Consider the following 23,738-nt stretch of genomic DNA (forward strand, 5'->3'; position numbering starts at 1 on the left):
ACAGAAAAGAGAATCTACAGCTGCATGAAGAAACAGCATTATTAAGCCTGCAGGTTCGAGACTGAAGCAGAGGGTATTTCAGGGTCACGTTCACCTTACGAGTCCTGAATGATTATTCATTGTTATTCGGTGTGCATTACTCCAGCTGATTGTATTCATTCCGCCACTTGCACAACATGATTAAACCATGTCCGATTGATTCATTTACATTTCAGACATTTACTGTAATGTGACATGCATTGGGAGAAAATGGGGATGCATCATGTCAGGAGAGCAAAGTGTTGAGAAAATAGATAAAGCACTCCAAAGCCTTATAGTCCCATTGAAGACAAAGCTTTAGGAGCCGCCGTCTTTTGTCACATGTGCAAATGAATGCTGAGATTTGATGAATGTGACGAGAATACATTAAGTGCGTCTTGTTAAATTGCACGCCATTGTGTATGAGCCATTTAAATGCTGCGCCCTCTTATCTTTGTTTTGTTTTTTTCTCCTCCACAGGCTCATCTCACACCAGAATGGGCACTAAGAAGCTCGCCATCTTTCTCCTGGTCCTCTCTCTTTGTCTAGAGGGAGGATCAGCCATAAAGAAAGGAACAAAGAAGGGAAAGAAAAAAGGGAAGCAGGTTTACTGTCCATCGTAAGTATGGGACGAACAACACCATGGACTCTCATACTGTACAGTGGAACTGACAACATGCTATGCCTCATGTAGCCATAATAGACATAAAACTACTGCCATTGGCTTGGTATTACCCCAGCAACTAATAAACTGACCTTTATATGTGAAAGTGGTGGAGTTCCCCTTAAATTACCTTTTGAGGTGGTTCAGGGTCGCAGTGGTTGTTAAGCCACACTGAGACCCGGTGGATGTTCTCTGATCTCGGCTGATATAGCTGTCTTTAGTTATGATTTAATGTGAACCTAGACAACTGAAGGCATCCATTGGTACCAACTATGGCATACTACCTTGACGAGAAAGAAGCCAAATAACAATGCAAAGTTTGGCTCCCACTACATTTACATTACATTACAGCCAAATAACAATGCAAAGTTTGGCTTCGTCGCCCCTTTACAGATATGCCTTTTCATGGTAATCCAATGTAGTTTGGGGGCAAAAAACAAGCAGCAAATTTCACTTATTAAATGAGTGACTAAAACAGTCTTGAATTGCATGAATTGGGTTTAACTGGAAAGCTGAGATTCTTGTTGATCCTATTACCCCAATTGTATTCATGTTAGTCCCCATAGTAGCCGTTCCACATAGTGAGACCATTTCTTGATATGTGACCTGTTATGACCTCTAGGATAATCACAGCCTCATGTATCTTTACAATCCCAAACTTGAAACCTAGGACATATGGCTTTCCTATGTATATTGAGAATGAGGGGGTTTCTGAGGATTTTCCTTGACAGAACTGCTCGCCATCCTATTGTTATTCTTGCAAATCCAAATGCAATTCTTGCAAACAATTTCAAATGTCAAAAGTATTTGTCACCAAATCACAGCATGGGTTTTTCTATGGTGTTCCTTAAGGTCTTGGTGGCTTAATGTGGTATTTTGGAGGGAGTTTTACGATTTCTATCACTTTTTGGTGGTCAAAAAAGGTTACATTTTGAACCAAAGCTGTGAAGCAAATGGTATCAACACAAAAGTTGCTACACAACTTCTGAGACATAATTGGATGGGAATGCCCATCATATACTTCTATAATAATTTCCTAAGCCCTTTTACACTCTTAACTTTCAGTATTTGACTAGGCGCCTAACCAAAACACATTTTTTATAACAGATGTATAACTTGAAAAACCTGAAACACAGACCTGCATCTCAAAGTAATTCATGGGTTCATGGGTTCCCATATATAGTTGACCTACTATGCCCCCATCAAGATCCCCTTTCCCTCCCTAAAAATGGCTTTATGAGGGTCTTTAAGGACTACAGCATAGTTTTGTGTATTTTACACCTGATGGATCTTACTTCCCAGACTATATCCACCAAGCATTTTTGACCAGATCTCATCAGCTGCTTCACTGCAGAGCTATTCAAGTATGCTATTAATCTGAAACTCAGTCAACTAGGATCAATGACTGTCCCAGAAATCAACATCAAATCCACCAAAAGCATGTGGTGTTTAAAATACTGAATACTTGCAAGCCCAAACGTCCTGCTTTCTGTACAACACTGATGCTACCTTGGCAACTGCTTTAGCATTTCCTTATTTAGTATTTGCTAACCGTCTCCAGCTGTCTTGTAAAACTATGGAACTGTTTAAGACAGTATCAGATAAATAGAGAAGTTGTAAGATAAATGATCTGTCAAATAAAAGAATCAACATCAATATGTCCTAAAATTCCTTTTTGGACTGTCCATTGTCTCCATGATGTGGTGAGCTACACACGCTTCTTCCTTAAATGGTAACAAATGGCTCCACAATGAAAGTTCTTGAAATGAGGGAGAGATTGTTTGATGTAGTCCCAGTATTGGCAAGTGTAAGCTGTATGACATATTTCGAGTTTAGTGCTGCGGATGCCTTTGTGGATCAAGGGAATCACTTGGTTCCAGTTTCGCTGTTGTGCTTGAGGTTGTCAGAGGGGTCTGTTAAAAAGAGAAGAAAAAAAAGAGGTTTAGTGGATTGGAATTATGTGTTTCACTTTGATCAGAGGAACCGCAGAACATACACACACTGCGCAGCATTCCTGTGGAGCACTTTAACTCATCCTCGGTGCATGATAAGGTTTACATAATGATATGTAAAGTGCTTTGAGAACGGGGAATTCTTTGGCAGGAGAATCATTGCCACCCACAAGGAGGCTTTCTTTTCCTCCTTTCTCTCCTGCCAGATCCTGTTCTCCCCTTTCCTCCTCTCTGTCCCATTGTTTTTACATCAGTCAACCTCAGACAAAAAATGAACGTCTCTGAAAGTCATCACTTTATGTTGTGGCGGTAATTAGCAACTGTAGTTTTATTTTGTTGCTATTTTGCAGGATGGTTTGATGGGAAACTTTCAACGTTGGTTTCAATGAAAAGTGGAAATACACAAAAACAAATATACCGTTTGCCTTGGCAAGTCATGTGTCCTCTTTGCCAACCACATTGCAGATTCACTGAATCAAATATTTAAAGGATTTTCACCAAGCAACTTCAATTTCGTTGCAAAAAATGGGGTCAAATGTTTCTTCACTTTTTTACTTTGCATATGAAGTTGTTACAAGAAAATTGCTTCTACTGTACTGTGTTTGTTGCTAATTAGCACATGTTAGCATGGCAAACATACCTTCTAAATATAAGCATGTGTAAGCACTGTAAATGTGAGCATCTTAGCATGCTGACATTAGCATTTAGCTCAAAGCATAACTTAAACTAAGCACAGCCTTCACAGAGCTGGTGGTAGACGCATAGCTTTCTAAGAAAAATTATGCTAAACGACTGCATACATTAAACATTTTTTTTATCAAAAGGTGTTACATAATTGTTCTAGAAGGTTGAAAAATGTCTTCCTGAAGGATCACGCCAACTTCCCCAGTCAACATTGCCTGCGTGGACCAAATCTTAAAAGCTAAATTAATCCAATTAACTGGTAGCTCTCTCAGGTTATAGTTCAAGCAAACAGTGTACAGAGTAGAAGTGGGTGCGCTGTGCATCTGCCAGGAATTTGACCTGCTAATGTAATCGTGCCTGCTGATCCCTCTCCGTCTTATTTGTTTGCAGACAGCTGTCACCTGAGGATCTGGCCCGAGTCCCTGAAAATTCAACCAGTAACATCTTGAACAGGTTACTGCTCACCTATGATCCCAGAATAAGGCCCAACTTCAAAGGCAAGTCTCATTACCCCTTCATCTGTCTCTGTCTATTCTGAATTTACATTTTTGCTGCAGTGCTGTCATGCTAATTAAAGAAACAAAGATACTGTAAATATGTACCTCCAGTTATCTTCCATAAACCTGGTGCAGGGACAACTATCTGCATTAATTATGCGTGAAACATTAATGTAAATGTGTTTCCTGTCATGCATACACTTGCATATTTAACATGTACTACAACAGTGTAACTAGAAACTGATGTTCTCAGGTTGGCTGTCTATTCCTCAAAAACAGTTTGACACAGTCTGTTATGGGAAGGACATCTGTGACTTAAGACAGTCTAAAATCTTTAAAAAAAAAAGAGCATACAGTGTGAATTTTGTATATTATATTTAACTACTATTATCTCAAATTTTAAGCCTCCTGAATTCATTCTTTACCCTCAACCAAGTATCCATCTTTACAGTGTTTACAGTGTAAATGTCACACTGTAGCGGCCTTCAGTCTCACAGAAACAGCCATAAAAATAACGTGAGAGGTGATTGACGACCTCTGCGTCTGACTGATGGTCTTCACAAGTCTTCAGGTAGTTTCCGTCCTCTGGCACTTGGCAGCCGAATCTGTATCTGGAGAATCACTGTTTGATGTATTGTGAGCAGAATCAGCTCCCTCTCTGACTGCCTGCGACCGCTCAGGCTGCCAAACATCTGCTCTTGATTTCAGGTTGGGCCGAAAGCTCCCCGTCCATTAACATCCATGTCATAATCTTCCAAATTACATCCTAAACTGTGCCTTGTGCATTGCTTTGCCCAGGCCTATAAAAATGGAGAGCTGCTTTTATAGGCCCTATAGAGAATTTTAAGCTCACAGCAGAAATGTTTGTGGAACATTTGTGACTGCTTGGTTGCATTAATGCATGGAAGTTGTGAGCTATAAGCCAACTCTATATTACGCACATTAATTTTGTGAATTGCATGATCAAATTAAGGCTGTGAAACACCTAGGGCTCCAGTAAACACCTCAAAGGACATCATTTATTCAACAGAGTGTGAGCAGGCTGCATTCATCAAAGGTTTTATTAGTTTATGCTAAAGGCTGCGTGGAGCCAGTATATATGTTTACAGCAGCAGCTTAGCAGAGAGAATAAGAGGGGGTTTTATATTGCTTTGCGATGTTTAGTCTTTCATAATTCCCGATCAGTCACACAATCAATTGAATTGCCTGGTACATTATGTAGAAATAACGATCTGCAGGGTTTCAAAGCACACTGACACATACTGTAAGCTACATCCACAAAAGTACCTCGCTCTCATTGCAAAGCAGCTGTAAAACACGACTGAAAACTACAAACTCTTCTTTCCTCTCTCAAAATCCAGGAATTCCCGTGGAAGACAGAGTGAACATTTTCATCAACAGTTTTGGCTCCATTCAAGAAACGACGATGGTAAGAATTTACTTCAATTCCATTTCAGCCCGACAGTATTGATAATCAATACGTCTGCCAATCAGATGTAGTGAATCAGAGCTGAAAACTGCTCTGCCCGACAAGTTTTGAGATGGGATGCATGAGCATGTTTGCTGGACGGTATCAGACCATTTAGCAGTAAATCATTATACAGGCCTGGGGTTTCCATGCTTCATTTATCTGATGGCTTAATTGCTGATAAAGAAGTGCAGTTTTTATTTGAGTGAACAGATTAAACCTCAAGGACGGCGCTGGGTCGACTCCTGATCACTTAGGAAACAATGAAAGGAAGATTCCTAAAGGTTTTCTAATGAGCCCGGCTTACTGGCGCGTTTTAATTTAAAGCTGCTGGGAGGAGCCGATGAACATTAATAGTCTCTCCTTCACTAAATATGTTCAATAATGTGACAACATAATTGAAATGAATGCAGTGCAGTGTGACAGAATCCACAATATGCTTGATTCTATCTCACCTGACACGATCCTCTATTCAATGCAGCTTTACAGTTTGCAATCCAGGAGTTTTATTCCATCAGAAGACCCACATTTTCACATAACAATTGATAGCAAAATAATAAAAACTTCCCTTTAACATGTAGTCTTTTCTTGGCACTTCTTGGGCTTATGGGTGACAAGGTGGATCATGAAGCCAAATCTGAAAAAACATCAGAATACAACTAAATTGCTTACAGAATATCAATATGATACTTTGACCATTAATATAGAAGACAACAACCATTTGGTAGCATTTAGTGTTAGGTTTAGGCAACAAAAGACATAGGTTTAGGAAATAAAATATCAAAGAAATATCTCGTTTGCAAGCTCAATACATTACTAAAGTTACTACAATAACTTAATTGTAGATAATTCAATATTCCATATGCCACATGGCATTGTTCACAAAAGGGTAAAGCCGTTGTTTATCTTGTTGTGTATTTAGGGGCCACGTAGAGGCTTTAACAAACCAAATGTTTTTTGGGACAAAAATACTGAACTAACAACTGAAATTAAGACTATATATAATTATACTAATAATTGGATTTGTTTGCAAATGCGGTCAAATGCAATCATACTCGCAAGTTCATTCATTTAATTCACAGTGTGAATAAACTGGCAATGCTTGGTTAATGGTATTCATGCCAGATAAAGATGACATATTGTGATTGGGAGCAGCACAATTTTCATGTTCCACAAACAAAACAGTTAAAGATAAAAACATAGCAAGCATGAGAGCCTTAAATATGTGTGAGACATGCAACATAACATTGTAGACAAGTATAGCACTGAAACCTGCTATTGCTTTTGTTTGAACAATCCAATTTTGGTTATGGTCAGTCTGTCTTCACTGGAACACATAGAGAACTAGATTTTGGACCTTTGCTCCCAGAGTCCTGTTGCAGTTCTGGACAGTATCTCAGTCCAAAGCAGTGATCAGCGTTTTCCTCCCTCATTTCATGACACTCTGAACAAAGTCTTAGATCTTATATACTGGAATCGGAGCTGCATGAAACTATACTCTGGAGATATATTTCTTCTGGCTGCAGATCAGTAGAGTGTGTCCGCTTGTTAAGTCTTCCAGTGGAGAATTTCACACCAGGACCATTTACAGACCAATGCTGAAAGTGTGAAATCCCTAAAACTTGGGATTTCAGCCCTAAAGTATTTAGAGCTGGAGTGTGTGGATGGTAGAAGAAAAGAAAAAAACAATAGGAGGATACAAAAAAGGCGGAAAAGAAAAGAGGAAATCAAGGATAATGATCGGAAGAAGAACGAAAGATCAGGAAGGAGGGCGACAGGAAGATTGAAGCTGGAATAGAGGAAGAAAAAGAATATGGGGCAGTAATCAGAAAGTGAAATAATGACAGAAAGATTGGCAAAGGGAAGCAAAAGGAAAGGGAAGGGGAACAAAGAAGGAAGACAAAACCAGACAATAAGAGACCAAAGATGAAAAAGGAGGAAATTAAGTGAATGAGGAAATTGAGCAGGGGGAGGGTGGGATAAATTATATAGAGTGGAAAGGATAGAATAATGGAAAATCAGAGAAAAGAATTAGAATTGGAAGAAATAAAAGCCAGATGAAGGTAAAAGATGGAATTGAAAAGGAACAAGTAAAAGCATAAGACTGAGACAGAGAAAGAAAGACGAGGGACTCGCAGATGTCAAATCTGTATTCCCTCTTCCCGCTGGTCAAGAAAGATTGAGAGATAATGAAAGTGAAGAAGGTTCTAAACGAGTCCAGGAGGAGTAGAAAGAGGAGACAGCTGGTCACCTCTCCCTCTCAATTTATCACTCTGTGGGGTATCTGATCTCAGGAAACCCTCTCTCATCATTTCCACATCCCAAGGCAGTACACCACCTTGTGTCCACTGTAGTTCAAATATTTATTTTCACTTTGTGCTTGTATTCATCAGGAGATGAAGACTAATTTGATGTTGTGAGGTGACATAAATTGTGGCTGTGTGTATTTTTTACTGCCTCTTAGCTCGAGTTTTCCTCACTGATTACAGCGAGTGGTTGTGTTAAATCTCTCCGGAATCGAATGTGGTACAGGCAGCTTGATAGTGAGCCAGAGGGAAGATATATCTCCTTGTCTGGTTTTCAGGAAGGCTAAGGTGTGGGAATTGGCCCGCGTCTCTGTCAGACAGAGAAGAGCCAGCAGAAGCTATTTGTTCTGTCGCTCGCGGCCCGGTTGGAGACTAAAATTAGGTCGTATAGAAACGACGGCTGGCTTTCCAAAATGAGATATCAACAATTTGACCACTGCTCCTTCTCCCAAAAAATGTTTACTGGCAGGAAAATAAAGCACATTCTGGATTACGGCTGAATTTATAAACCATACTAAGACCTCTGTGTATAAACTTGTGTTTGCTGACTTTTTGAAATCCTGTCTATTTTGAATGCATATACAACAGAGAAGAATGAAACCCTTCATTTGGTTTCTTGTCTCAAAGACAGTTTGCATCAGCATGTAACACTCCATGTAATTTGTTGCATGGATCAATCAAAGCTCGTATCTTATCTGTATTTTTGGCAGGAAAATGATCCGTGTATGCACTGTGTACCCTGGATCAACCCCGTCTCCTAAAACTCAAATTCCCACACAACTAAACTGGAATCGATAATTCGTTTTAAGGGAAATATGTGTCCTCCTGGAATACGGACGCAGTTTAAACATGTGGTTGACTTTGTGGAATGGAATAAAACACAACAAAAACACCACAAAACTACATGCTCAGGCTTAGAAAAAGATTATGGTTTTGCTTAAATTATTAAACGTTTGTTAATATATCCACGGCAGAGGAAACAACAGCATCAGACTTTGTAAAACTACTGACACACTACTAACAATTTGAACCACTAAGTCCATTTTTTTAAGGATCACCAACAGCTATATTAATATATTTGTTTGTGTCATTCACCTGGGCCAGCAGTGGGTCAGACTGAACCAGAGAAAGACAAAAGCATGCTTGTGGAATGTGGATGGAGGAGCTGGGTGAGCAGATGTCATTTGACAGCCTGGTCTCCTAAATGAATTGTTTCCAGACAAAGAAACTGCACTTACGTTTTGTGTGAAACATATTTTCTCCTGGATTACAAATGAGTTTCTAATCAAAGTCGGCGGAAGTCCACGTTGGCAGGAAGTCGGGCCAGATGAATGGATCAAACACGGGACTTACTTATACGTTTCCCTCAACACCTAACTGAAAATTCAGTTTAGTTGTATGGGAAAACATGCTTATGAGACAGGGTTGCATTGCAATGAATGCAAAACCATGTCAGACCAACTCATCCAATGTTAAGTACATGTGTGATTCAAAGAAATCAATTTCTTTGCACTGACTTAAATTTGACTCTAGAATGATTTGTCGAAGGAAAACTAACAGCTACATATTGTGTTGCAGAAGGTTTAATCCTGGTAGAAATTTTGGGTTTTAATAATTCAACCGCAAATGATCCTTTGTGGGTCCGGCTGCTGATTTTATGAACACCTACTAAACACTGTGTTCCCATGAGAAAAATTGCACCGTTTTAAATTTTAAAAACACCTGAGTGCCGAGCATAAAGCAATGATGAATGTTGTCTTTTAGCAGACTCTGCATACGGTGCTGCATCAAAAAAAAAAAAAAAAAAAAAGAGGCAACTAATATTATAAAAACTGGAAACAATAAAAGGATGGAAGGTGGATGTTCATTTCTCACGCAGGATCACACACACACACAGACTCATACAGCTGGTATTTTGGGGGCTTTATTTGACATGTCATCCATCTTCACACTCAGCATTAATGGTCCTTCCCAACACCTGGTCCCAGAGCAGCTTGAGGCACGCCATTAAAGCATGCACAAAAACAAACCTCACTGAGAGATATGTTCCCACCAACGAGAATGTAGAAATTTCGCTAATAAGTTCTCCAAAGAAGCATTTGCTGTATCACATGTTGCTGTATTGATAACTTTTGACCCTTTGATTGTGTTTCCGCTATGTTTACAGCTTTAAAAGAAGATGTCATGAGATTCTTTGCTGCAGGTGTAAATTATCACTCAACGCACATTTAAGTGGACTGTTCAAGTTATTGTTGAGAAGTTTGCAGTAAGAAAATACTGCTTGTCAGTGACTTAAAAGGAGGAAATGTAGCTTGTCAATGTCTTAAAAGGCAGTGTAAGAAAGATGCAAACAGGAAAATGTCCACTTCTTTTCCTGTTTTTTTTTTTACTGCATATCAAATGGTCTGTGTCAGAGAAATATCTAAAATGCTTTTGAGAAACATCTTGCAATATTACGAAGCGATATCTCCCCAAAGATCTTGACATTAAAAAGACCATTTAAAGCACCAGACTCCTGTCCGTCAGCACTAACCTGATACAGACATTAACCATGCCTGGTTTTCTGCTGTACAGGATTACAGAGTCAACATCTTCCTGCGGCAGCGGTGGAACGACCCCAGGCTAAAGCTACCGCAGGACTTCAAGTCTGATTCTCTCACCGTTGATCCAGGGATGTTCAAATGTCTCTGGAAACCTGACCTGTTCTTCGCTAATGAGAAAAGTGCCAACTTTCACGACGTTACCCAGGATAACATTCTCCTCTTCATTTTCCGTAACGGAGACGTCCTCATCAGTATGAGGTAATGATCTTCGATGTTATTCATCCATTTAAGATTTCACTAGTCTTTTTGAAGCTCTCATGGAATGTTTGGAATGTTAATATATCAGATTATTCAAGCCTAATTAAATATCTTTCATTTGTTGTTTAAAAAGTTTTTGTAATTGTTACAGGAAAATGTCACATGACCATTAGAGTGGTTTTTTTTTTCTTCATATTTTTAAATCATCAACACCATGCAGGGCGGGCACCTTTGATTTATAAGTGTGATTGGCAGTTTCCACATTATTTTTTCCCAGCTACATCACTAAACCTGATCTGACTGGGAATCCCCCACTGCAGGCGAGGAAATCCACACCGACTCAGTCTTCCATAAACGAAAGAAAGCAAAGTAGCATATATTGATTCATTGATTTTATTTCCCCAGGCACCGTAACGAGTAAAGGGAATCTGCCTCTGGTGAAGCAGGAAAGCACAAAACAGACTGTCGGCCTTTTATCAATCAATGTTCACTAAACACAAATTTAAATGCAACACTTTTGTCGTCCCCCATTATTCACAAGTTTAACTAAAAGACCTAAGATTTCTTTTGTCATATGCACACAAAAATAACTTTTGGGATTTTGAAATCCCAGAATTTGAAATTGAAATCCATGTTAGTGAGCACTTCTCCTTTCCAAAAATAATCCATCCACCTGAATGGGGTGTGGCATATCATGATGATGAATCAACAGAATGATTACTTCACATGTGTACCGTGGGCTGGTCTCAGTGACAGGCCGCTCTAGAATGTGCAGTTTCATCTGGAAAAAATAAATGTATTGTTGCATCAGCTGCCCAGATGGTTGGTCTACGAACTGCGGCAGTGTCTAGTGTGATAAAACTGCACATTTTATATTGGCCTTTTACTGAGACCGGACCAAGGTGCACCTGATAAAATCGTCTGGTTTAATCAGTGTCTTGATTTATTCTTTGTTGATATGATTATTCTCTAAACAGGACCGAAAAAGAAAAAGAATGGCTGCCAGGCTTCCCCCACCTGCCGAATTCCTTTTTCACAACGAAATCAACATTAACTCCCATCTCCCTGTGGCCTTTATAATTAGAAAATGTTGCTATGATTGTCTTGAATCTTTGCAACACATCTGCCTTTCATCACATATCTCACAGTGACCCTTTACTGACATGATATTGGCCTAATGTTAGGTACAGACAGGTCTCCAACCACATGATGAATGAAGCGGTACGAGCGGTTTAAAGTCCATTTACAGAAATAACAACACCTCAAGCCAAAGCTATGCTTTCTGCATCCGTGAGGTTCCACATGATATACATTTCTTAATCAGAGGGTGTACACTTAGGCTTTGTACAGACACATGCAACCAATTAATTGTAACAAGACTTGTCCAGACTTGTCCCTGCAGCCACTATGCTACAAGTGGTAGTGTAGCAATCTACTGCACATGTGTGGAATGCATCCTCCAGGCAGACAGTATAAATAGAACCACTACGCAGCCTGGTTGTCCTGGCTGTCAGTGTACGCTTCCGTTTTTGAGTATAACCGAGGCTTGAATCAACATATTTTTTGGATCAACGTTAAAAAAATGAAGTTAATTCCTCCTGAAAGCCTACTACCATAGATTCCATGTCAAGCAAAAAAGAAAAGGATACGACACTTGCTACATGAGCACAATGTCAGGTGGAATAAATGAAGAGTAACTAAACGGCAATTCAATGGCATCATCAGGCTCAGTGCAAAGCTTTCCTCCTAATGTCGCTTTAAATACGTGTGAACACCAGACTAAACAAACACATTATGTGATTCAAGGCCTAGTTGGACTATTACCTGGAGACCCTAATGTGATGATACAATAATTGGTCATTTGTGTTCTTAATGCGCAGCAAAATCTGCAGTGATTATTTTATTCTTGTCTGCATATCAATCAGTTAGGGGAGACTTGTTTCCCTTATTTGCTAGGATTCCCTGGCGTTTTTTCATTTATTTACTTTCTGAATCAAGAATCATTGAGGCTGCAGGCTACGAGAGCAACATTTTTAACATATAATGAGACGTGCAAAGCATTCCGTGAAAAAAACAACATTTTTATCTTTCATGGGGCTCAATTTAAACTAGTTGGGGATAGAGCTACACTCTGCTGTGTCTGGTTTCAGTCCTCTCCAGAGACCAGATAATCCTTGTGGATATGTCTGTACATTTTGAGTGTAACATATTTTGAATACCTCATGCAAATGCACCATAAGGTTCAAACTTTAAATCCTTTTAGATCTCAAGGTAATACTAATGTCATGCAAACAAAGCTTGGTTTTGAGGAGTGGATAGAAGAGGGATACAAAAGCATAGTGTAATGAAAAACAAAAACTGAATTTTCTTCATCTCCCTCCAGGTTGTCCGTCACCCTTTCCTGTCCTCTGGATCTGACATTGTTCCCTATGGACACACAGAGGTGTAAGATGCAACTTGAAAGCTGTGAGTTTTCCTGAAATAATATAACCATAAACCAAATATTCACTTTGTAAATGTGATTTCAGTTGGTCTGCTTGTTTGTATTTGGGAGATACAATATTTTTGAGGTATGCATATATTTGTTGTTTTTATTAAACTGTTATTTTGGGGTAAATTAAAGCATTTTGCTTGTGTTTAGAAGGCAATTTGGTGTGGCGAACACTTAGAGAAGTGGAATAAATCATCATATTTTAAGCTTGCTTGTGAAAGTCTTACAGCTAATTGAGCTTGACTTGTTTACGAAGGAGTATAAACTTGATTCAGAAAAACAACTTCAAGCCATTTCCCTCTAATGGCTTTACCCGACTGCTGAGGCATATAGTTTTCTGCCAGTCTGTGTGCATTCATAGGATATTTTTGTACTCTGATTGTATGTTTCTGAGTTTGCTTAACATGCAAGCAGATATTGTGGGCATATACAAACTGTACATGTAAATATGCATTTGTGTAACCACTACTGTGGCTTCGACAGTGAATATGTGTGTTTGTGTATTCACATTGTGTGTGCCTTTGTCCCCCTTTCATACAGTTGGCTACACAACAGACGACTTGCAGTTTATGTGGCAGACAGGAGACCCAGTGCAAATGGAGACCATCGCTCTGCCACAGTTTGATATCAGACAAGAAGATATTGATTATGGAAACTGCACCAAATTCTATTCGGGAACAGGTATTGTCCTTGTCCAATTTTCTTACATATTTTTAATAAACTATTTTTAAACCAGTGCTAGCCAAAAGTTTAGGTCTTCCTGTTGGAGCGCAACTGAAAGTGTATGGCAAAGTGAAATATTTTCAACTACTAAAGATGTTTTTTCCAGTAATTCTATTAACCACAATGTCTTGAAGCAAACAGGGTTTTGACTTCAGTGCTGTTCCTTTCATAAATTCATTGATTTTTTTCTTCAAATTTCAGTTATTTTGTTCAGGGTATGCTCAATCAAAGCTCTACTGTCATAGTCTAAGAAATCTGGTGAGGGTAATGGGTCTTTTTGTTAAGAAAAGATTAGTTGCTTGCTGTTGATTGAAGGATGAAATCTTAACAGATCTAATCCTGAGCCGCAGCGAGCCAGCTTCAATTCAATGTTCTTATCTGATTAAAGGGGATACTGTGTGACTTCTTTATTTTTTTTCTGGTTAAGGCCAAAATATTATTTCATCACCCTACTTTGAAATTCTATTTAACTCCAGTTTAACAAACAATATTTTAGGATAAGTCTTTTATTGTTTGACCATTTCAACTACAATCCAGGAGGGAAATACATTAATAACGGATTTATAGTCTGAAAGTATAGACTCTTGGCATGGCAGACATTTTGACTTGGCATAGCAGGAAAACCACAGGTGTCATTGATCATTGATTATGTCTCTATTCCATTCAGGTGTGTCAGAGAGCCAGCATGCACAGCTCTGGCTCTGTTGCACAACTGAATGGAAAGAAGTAATTGATAATGTCGTGGCTTAAGTTACTCCTTTAGCATCGGTAGGCACAAGTCTCACTTTGCATGGGAAAGTTAAGGTGAATTGCACAAATCGACCACATTTTAAGTGTCTAAATACGTAGATAATTCCAAGATTTTGGGTGGAGGTAGCTATAATCGACTCTAACATACTGAGACCAATGTACAACATGTCACTTTGGACTTTTGCCAAGAGTATTCAAACTACAAAAAAAAAAAAAAAGGTCCTGGTAGTGTGCCATACATGTATTGAGAATAATGCGAGTACACAGCGACATTCACAACGAAATGGAAAATCTCTATCAGCCAAAAGAGCTGGTATGACCTCAGTGCACTCACACACTGCTGGCAATGAGTCAGCCTTTTTAACGGGTTGCCATGACAACCTGGCCAGACACAAAGATCACCTCTGTGTACGACTGGTTCGAGCCTGCTCTGCGACACAGGCAGCCCTTATTATGCTGCATAAAGCTCACCCAGAGATCCCAGGGCTAGTTAAATATTACTTCAGCCCAATCCACTCTACCATCCCATTGGACCCAACAACCAGCCTCAAAGAGCAGGAACACAACGCTGCTGTAGGAGGTCTGAAGTGTATTGATACCTATTCCATACTGCTTTAAGCCCGAATAATGAAGACCACAGTCCCAGTAGAAATGGATCGGTTTGAATGGATCATTTATGAATGGAAATTGATGCTGCACTGTTAATAATGATAACCTTCTGCAATCAGGAACTTGTTCCTATCCACTAAGAATAGGAACTTGCAGAGAACAGATCCATTTCTTCTTCATAATAGGCATGTTGTGAATTGAAAGCATTGCTTTTTTGGGATGCTGCCCTGAGTGCTCAAATGGGTCCAAGCTTTAACAAAGTTAGATGACATGATGTTAAATTCTTTATGCCCATTGACCTCTTTTTTTTTTTTCCCCCTCTTGTGTTTTCTGTATTAATAATGGTGCAGCTGTGCTTTGCTTTTTGCTGGAGCCAGATCAGATACAGGACTTAACCCGGCTGCTACCTTTTCTCTAAAGCCCAATGCCGAATAAACAAAGTCAGTATAAGGCCAAACTATCACCTGCTCGGTTTCAACTCAGGGGACGGAAGTTCACATTTCTAGACTGAAATAAGCCCCGATAGGCCAACATCTTTCAATTGGAAAAGATGGTCTGATACTGTGTTCATGTCATATCGTTCAGACCGTAATTACGAGCAGCCAAAACAGAAAATATGTTCACGTCAGCCACCTTCTGTTCTGAAGAGATATTGTGAAATTTCTAACAGCGACAATATCGAATATTAACACTAATACAATGATATCAGCTTATTTTAAAAGATCTATACGCTGTGTGTTTGTATCCGGTTGGAACTCAGTTACCTTGTGTATGTTGAATTATGATTGAATTTCAAAGCAAGCTGTGTTCCTTACTGAAGTTATTTAACTCATGTTTGACCATAATCTCCTTTCCTCATGCAGGGTACTACACTTGTGTGGAGGTTATCTTCACCCTACGGCGACAGGTTGGCTTCTACATGATGGGTGTTTACGCCCCCACGCTGCTCATCGTGGTCCTCTCCTGGCTGTCCTTCTGGATCAACCCTGACGCGAGTGCCGCCAGGGTGCCTTTGGGTACGGATTATTTGATCAATTCCGCCACCTTCCACTGACATTTACCAATGCACATGATGAGTAAATATGCCGGTCGAGTGCATGTTTGGACGTTAGATCAAAAAGAGGAGTGAGAGAGAGAGTGTGGGTGTCATTGAGGTAATTAGGTGTGAAAAAATCCATGAGGAAAAGATTGTAGTTGATCAAAAACAACTCTCTCTGTAGGATTTATATGTTTTTTTAGTGATCACTGACGTTGCGGCCCCAATCATACATCATGACAACATCAATCACTTTGACACAATGAAGGACTTTATCTATCATCCATGGTGCCATGTCCAGTGTTGCTCTATATGTGATAAATCACTGAATATCGCTGTAATTGACAGAAGGGACCCACCACAGCGGTGCTTTAGGTACATTAGTGCTTAGAAGTAGCACTTATTGAATTTCCTTCTCAATGAATGGGGATTTGAGTCCCTGTTTATGTGTAGTTGCTGCGTTTTTTGCTGTAAAAGTTATTCATTTTTTGTCATTAGAAAGAACCTAAGGCTAATAGGTTTGATTTCCACATCGGTCATTGACCTGCCAATGCACTCAGTCACATCAAATCACCTAAATGTTTAAAATCTAAAATATAACCCCACTCGGTTTAATAGCCCTGTTGATGTGATCCCTGTTAAGCAACATACACAGATTTCCACTGCCAAAATTTAACAAAATTTAGTAAATATTGGCTACTGGCTCAGGATAAAAATCTGTAGGTACAAAATTTAGATTATGGCAGGAAACTATTACAGGCTCTTGTGTATCTGTCAAATCTTTATGTTAATCAGTGTGGGCAAAAAGAGTTTTCAGGAGACAGAGAGAACCAGGACACTCAGCTGGCCAACCAGGTACACCTGATCCCTATTAACCCAAATTAATGAAGAGGTGTGCTGAGGCTCATGATGAGCAGTGCTGTTTTTTTTCCAAACCAGAGGAGCACACGATCTGTCTAACCTGAAAAGGTCCAGCTAGATTATTAGGCTGTTGGCCTGAGCCTAGAGGGGACGTGAGAATGGCTGAGTACTGCCAGTGCTCAATTTAAATTGTGTTTTTGTTTACACACTGAATTAATCACAGATTAGATATCTCAATAGTGTTCATCTTGCTTTCAAGTGTTGGTTGTTGGCACAGACCCAGTTTCACCTGCATGATGGAAAAAAAGGGGCAGCAACTCTCAAACACGTCACACACTTTGTTTGGTCCAAATGGAATACTGATATGAAAGTGATGACTTCACCTTATTAAAACCACAGTCTTCTCATCACATCTTCATGATTCACCATTTTCTTTCTTTTCTGCAGCCATCCAAATCCTGTAATCATGACTGGTACTTAAAATAACCACATAAACTAAGTAAAATGTAAACAACGTGACATAAGTAGGGAAAGCATATCAAACACAGGTCGGGAACATCGGCCTCCTGGTTGAAAGTCCTGTTTGTGTAACACATCCAGCCCGCCCTATCACTTTATTATTTATTTAAAAGTAACTGTGTATGCTACAAAATTACGTTCTCATACTAAACTAAACTGCACTCTTTATTAAGTTTCTAGGGAAGCATATATTATTCCGACGAACGGTTGCTGATTTAACCATTTCAAACACATGGATACATATAGGCTATAATAATACAACTTGATTATGTTCAGGCAGCAAAAGTGCTTAGGTCACACAGGACACGAGCAGCAGACTCCTGTTTTAGCTCTGTGTTTTGTGAACTACATCCACCTCACCGACCACCTCCCCATGCAGACTTACGTTGACTCATTTGAAACGTAAAAGTGATACATCATAAGCAAACATAATCCATTACGAAACGTAATTCACAATGCAGTTTTGTTGTATGGGAACGTTATTTTAAGGAGACAGGGCTGTTATACTACATCATCACACACCTGCAACATTTTCACTGAGCGTCTAATAACGGGTATTATGGGTATCATGAAGTTGATTGAAACACTAGTGCGACTCATACAGGCGCTGAAGGGTGCCTTGGGAGTCTGTATCAGACGCCAATGGGTGGGAGAAAATGTCGATTATTGACACCCAAGGAATGAGAACACGCTGAATTGACGCACAATATTAACAATTCAGACCAATATTCTGTTTGCTAGAAAAATGTGCATTCCACTTCTTCACCCCTTACTTTTCCCCCTCCATAATTGAACCTGTGTGTGATATGTCAGTGTCACCCACAAACATTACATTACACCTCTGTGTGTGCAGGGCTGCATGGATGAGATTATCTGTTGTTATCCCACCACAGTCTTCCACTGCCTCCTTTTCTCCATCCTCCCCTCCAGTTGTTTATCACCACTCTCATCCCATCATCACTCCAACTCCTCCTGGAAGCCTCCTCTGACTTCTCTCTAAATGGGATCAGTCCAGGTCAGTCAACATTTAGGTGTGTGACTACACTCATTCATTGCTCTCCTGTGTGTGTGTGTGTGTGTGTGTGTGTGTGTGTGTGTGTGTGTGTGTGTGTGTGTGTGTGTGTGTGTGTGTGTGTGTGTGTGTGTGTGTTAGCCTTTAAGTGTGTGTCCATGTGTTCGTGTTGATGGAGTGTTTTTTGTGTATTTTCATCTACACTCGGTGTGTTGTCTTTACACATAGGGGGGTGTGAGTAATTGTTACATTAAAATGGCTTTACCATTGTATTTCAGGAATATGTTTTTTTAGATTTTCTGTCTGATATGAAGTCCAGGTTTATTTTGGACACGCAGCTGAGTGTGTCATCGGGGAACAAGACGAACAAAATCTATTTTAGCATCGCCACCACTTTCATGTTTCTCTCTCTTCATGGATAGTAGTTGGGCTTCCAGGATGACAATGCTCCTTTTAACAGTTTGTTCCAGTGAGGAAGAGGCAGTTTGGGTTCAGAAATCCTGAACCCTGTACGAACTTTCCCTTGATGAGTGACCCAAATGAGGACCGCAGGCAAAATCCACCGGTCATTCCATTGTATTTATTATCTCTCTAAAGAATCATCACAGGAGGAGAAAATGGGAGCGAAGCCATTCATTGGTGGTTATAATACCATCTTAAAAAAGTGGTTTGAATTATTTCTGCTGTAGCCTGAAATAGTTGCCGCTGTGCAGTGGGAATCTCTAACCTGTAATCGCGTTAGCTATCATAGATAAAAACAATTTCAAATGACTGCTATTATAGGCTGTCTGAGCTCTTGGAGACATCCTAATGAAGGAGGTAAAGGAACGGTCATGAATTTCTAATTGCATTCATGTTCTCAGAAACCCTGTGTGGATGTGAACATTTTATTACAGCATATGTGCATATTGGAAGATTAATTTGTTCTGTATTTTCTGCTTTGATGAGAAAATGAATCGGTTTTTGTTTCTCTCAGCAGTAGGTTGATCAAATGCTTTTTCCTCAGTGGAAACGAACATTTAGGCAGCACAAGCAGGACTTTATTATATCAGCGATGTTTGTTTCCGACATCGTTAAACTCTCATATGATTAAACGGAGCAGGGTATTCCTGGTAAAACCTCAATACTTTCTTGGCCAAAATATAAAAAGTCGTCAAGTACCAGAAGTTGACATTAGCTGTGTTTCCATGCATATCTTTAACATAACAAAATGATGAAGACCTCTCTACATTTCTCTCTTGAAAATGGGTGAGGTAGCCATGGTGACTTGTTTGGTTTCTTGATGTGTACTGGCCGATTACAGCCATGCATGGCTAATACTTTCAACTTCTGACCAAACTACACTGTTACCCGGTTTATTTGCTGGGCAAATAAATAGAAACACAGCCATTGACTGCCTAGTCAGTCATTATCTTGTCTTACTTATTTTTGGATCACATCATTAGATGACAGGAAGTGTAGAAGCAAGATGTATTAGACAAGTTTTCTCTAATTTAAGTTTTCTTACATCCAACTTCTTCTCACTTTGCTGACTGACAAGGTTAATGGTCTTCCCTCTTTGTTCAGGCATCCTCTCGGTGCTCTCTCTGTCCTCCGAGTGCACCTCCCTGGCTTCGGAGCTGCCCAAAGTGTCCTACGTCAAGGCCATCGACGTCTGGCTCATTGCTTGCCTGCTGTTTGGTTTCGCCTCGCTGGTGGAGTACGCAGTGGTCCAAGTGATGCTCAACAGCCCAAAGCGCATCGAGGCCGAGAAAGCCAAGATGGCAGCCAAGGAGAAGGCTTTGGGAAAGAGCCCCACTGCCAAGAACAACACGGTCAATGGGACCGGGGGGACGCCGCTCCATGTCAGCACCTTGCACGTGAGTGAATCTTGTTTGATAACTTGAGTGTGTTTGTGCGTGTGTATTTGTCGCCATTCATGGATTTCAAGAGCTGCTATATAAACTTGTTCACACCAGAATGTGCAGACATAATACTTATACTGCTGAAATCAGATGAAACTTCTCTTTCCTTGTTGCCCCCCAGCTTTATCATTCCGTGTTAAGATGTTTTTCATTGTTTTGAAAACCACACATGAAAAAAACTAAACTATTAGAAATTACTTCAACTTAAAAACCAAGGAAAAACTGCCTTGGGAGTTGTTTGTGTTTTTCATTGACCTTGGAAATATGAAGTCATGCAATCATTCCTACTTTCAATTCAAACATGACTTTGTCTGCATCTTTCCTAGTGGGAACATACAGTCCAATATATGAATCAGATTTAAAGTGGCCCTATTATGCTTTTCTACTTTTCCCCTCTTCTTTAGTGTGTTATATATATTTTTGCACATGTAAAAGGTCCGTAGAGTGTAAAACCTGAAGTCCACGCCTAAAAGGAGTTACCCTCCCCCTCAGAAGCTCCTGAGCTCCTGAAACGACTCCATTGAATTCTCTCCTTCACTTCCGTAACTTTATGAGGTCATAATGTTACGGAAGTGACGTAAAAATCCTTCCGGCCAGTTTGTCCCTCAAACAACAAAAGAGAGAGACAGAGCTGAAACTCCGGAGGAAGAGTTTTTATAAAAATGTGAAACGTTGACCAATCATAACAGAGCGGGCTAGCTGACCAATCAGGGAAGACTTCTCTTTCTGGAGGGAGGAGCGAGCGCTACAATGGAGTGTTTCAGAGAGAGGGTGAGAAGAGGTGCTGCAGGACAGCCAGGATGAGAAAAACAAGGCGGATTATGAGCATTAACGCATGTAAACATGTTGTAACTGTAATTTAAGATAAAAATATGCACCCGGAAAATAGCATAATAGGGCCTGTTAAAATATGGAGTGTATTACTATCATATCCATAATTATAAAGAATGTCCCCTTGGATATTGATGCTGTAGTTAATAACCAAACCATTTCAGTGATGGTGCTTTTTAGTTGCTTAGTGTAAGTGTGGGTTTGTACTGTATTTATGTGTTTATGTGAATAATTTTAAGCAAACCTCCCACCTACTGCAACAACACTAAGTACAATGAAAAAAATGCATATTTCATATCAAACATCCTCAGGCAGGTCTGTAACAGGGAGGCATAGAGATCTAATCTAAATGCAAAACACGGTAATCCAACCATTGAAAATTAGCATTGTCTGTTATACAATCATACTCACAGCTCAGTCAGGACTCAAGTCCGACACTTGCATGCACGTCATGCATGCAGTATGTTGTATGGGTTTCTCAATTGTACGCCTAATTGAAATTCATTTACCTCTGAGTCAACGTTATTCCGGACCACATTCGCTTTAGAGAGGATTACACTATTCTATTGAGGTCTAATGGGTTTCTTTGTCAAAACCAAATCAAAATAATGAAGCTCTAATGAGCTTAATGACTTCAGTGAGTAAGCATCCATAGTCTGATTAGATCCTGTTCACCCCGCAGGCCTTCAGGGAAGCTCATGAAAGGGATTTTTTTGGACGACAATAAATTACGTCCCTCTACTTATAGTTCTCATGCTGTTTGTCCACTGTGATAACACACGGAGGGTGTATGGGGAGTTACAAGAATCAAGATGAGACATCCATATTAGGCAACATTTTAGAGCAAATGGTAAATCGAATCTTGGCTCTAAAACCATTCTTTAATCTCATAAAATAACAGAGATTTTAAATGTATCAACATGAATTCTGTCCAAGCTTCAGGATCAAATAGCTTCTTTACTCGGGTTTTCAAAGTATCGTCTGTTTTCAATCGAGTCCAACAGCCTCATTTAAATGTTCCTCACACTTTAGATGAAATATGCCTGCTGAGTGGATGAGATTTATCAGAGACACTGTTGCCAATGTATATGATTGCAACACTTTTTTGTTTAGTTTTTCTGTGTCAAAGAGTAGACAAGGACTAAAGTGAGTGTAAACCAAGGACATAATGGACCACATTAAGTTAGATGGGTAGTATACATTATATCTTGTTCTAGCAGTCTGAGTCTTATGGAATATTGTCTGTCTTGTTGAAAAAAACAATGTATATTGTTTGCAAGGGGTTGTTTTTTGCATATATTTATGTAACTCTCAAACTGATTCCCATTTAACAGAACGTTTGAAAAAAATGATTTAAGTTGCAACGTGTCAGATATGGCCACAGCTTTTGTTTAGTACATTGGAAAAAAATGATCTAACGTTATCAACAGATGGTGAGAGGTTGAAGTGTTGTTTCCCATTCAGTATCACAAATACATTTATTATCATACTCTACGGTACAAGGAGGTTACAATGGATGGGATGATCAATATTCCGTTATTTCAATTTTTCGTTGGAACTTCATTTACGGAACAAACATGATTATATTAAACCAAACCTAACCAAGTAGTTTTCTTTTGCTAAACATAACCAAAAAGCTTTGTTGCAATTTTTTGTTTTGTTTTCAATTTACAGTGTTAATTAAGTGTTTTGAACTGCGACCATAATCCAGGAGAAAATATGTTTCCCTTGAAACGTGAGAATGCAGTTAAGTTGTATGGGAAGGTTATTTTGTGGGAGACGTATTTGCTGCTAGTGTACGGTAGAGATGAGTAGAACTGGAGAACAGTTGCAATACATTTAAGAACCACTGTTTTTAATCAATATTTTTAAGAATATTTATTCTGCAGAATGGAATAATCTTTGTTAGAATCACGAGTCAGCGTTCATGGCTGTATTCACAGTAATCCAAGTCTACTGCTTAGTCGGTCTTTAGTCTGATCACACAGCCTCAGGGGCTGCCAGCAGCTCTTTCAGATTATTAGACTAATTGTACCTTGGTTAGAAGAATTAGTTCAGAATTTCATAAATATTCTGTTTTGCCTCATCATCTTCTCTCACACCCAGGTGGCAGAGACTCGCTGTAAGAAGGTGTGCACGTCCAAATCAGACCTACGGACCAACGACTTCAGCATCGTGGGCTCGCTCCCGCGGGACTTTGAGCTGTCAAACTTCGACTGCTACGGTAAACCCATCGATAACGCCGGTGCTCACGGCAAATCTCAGGCCAAGAACAACAAGAAGCCTCCTCCTCCCAAACCGGTCATCCCCTCTGCTGCCAAAAGAGTCGACCTGTACGCCCGAGCCCTCTTCCCTTTCTCCTTCCTCTTCTTCAACGTGGTTTATTGGTCCGTATACTTGTGATTGTTTTGAAAATATCTTGTATTGTAATACCCCCACTTTACCCCCCACAAGTTCTTTATTGACCCGATTAGCTTCAAAAATTCCAAAGTGAATGCGTTTACATGCCAGTTTCCTGGTTTTCAGTCTTATCCTGTTTTTGATCGTATTCAGGATATGGCGTTTACACGAAACATGAAAAACCTGGATATTCATTACACTGTATACATGAT

At 39.6% G+C, this 23,738-nt stretch overlaps 1 protein-coding gene across 1 annotated transcript; it reads left to right on the top strand.

The window, feature by feature from the left end:
- The first annotated feature begins 515 nt into the window (after positions 1-515).
- On the top strand, positions 516-23,589 carry glrbb (glycine receptor, beta b). The gene is made up of 9 exons (XM_054597774.1): positions 516-637; positions 3,709-3,815; positions 5,177-5,244; positions 10,164-10,390; positions 12,774-12,856; positions 13,422-13,562; positions 15,827-15,979; positions 19,958-20,250; positions 23,233-23,589. Exons 1-9 carry the CDS (start codon positions 516-518, stop codon positions 23,527-23,529), a joined length of 1,491 nt encoding a protein of 496 aa, XP_054453749.1. The 3' UTR covers positions 23,530-23,589.
- Positions 23,590-23,738: the final 149 nt, after the last annotated feature.

The sequence above is a fragment of the Anoplopoma fimbria genome, chromosome 4 (assembly GCF_027596085.1).
Source record: "Anoplopoma fimbria isolate UVic2021 breed Golden Eagle Sablefish chromosome 4, Afim_UVic_2022, whole genome shotgun sequence".
In the NCBI taxonomy this organism is placed as follows: Eukaryota; Metazoa; Chordata; class Actinopteri; order Perciformes; family Anoplopomatidae; genus Anoplopoma; species Anoplopoma fimbria.

Coding starts and splice junctions, on each gene's coding strand:
- glrbb (XM_054597774.1), top strand. CDS start 516: ATGGGCACTAAGAAGCTCGCCATCTTTCTCCTGGTCCTCTCTCTTTGT. Junction 12,857..13,421: donor TAAGATGCAACTTGAAAGCT/GTGAGTTTTCCT, acceptor CCTTTCATACAG/TTGGCTACACAACAGACGAC. Junction 20,251..23,232: donor TCCATGTCAGCACCTTGCAC/GTGAGTGAATCT, acceptor TCTCACACCCAG/GTGGCAGAGACTCGCTGTAA.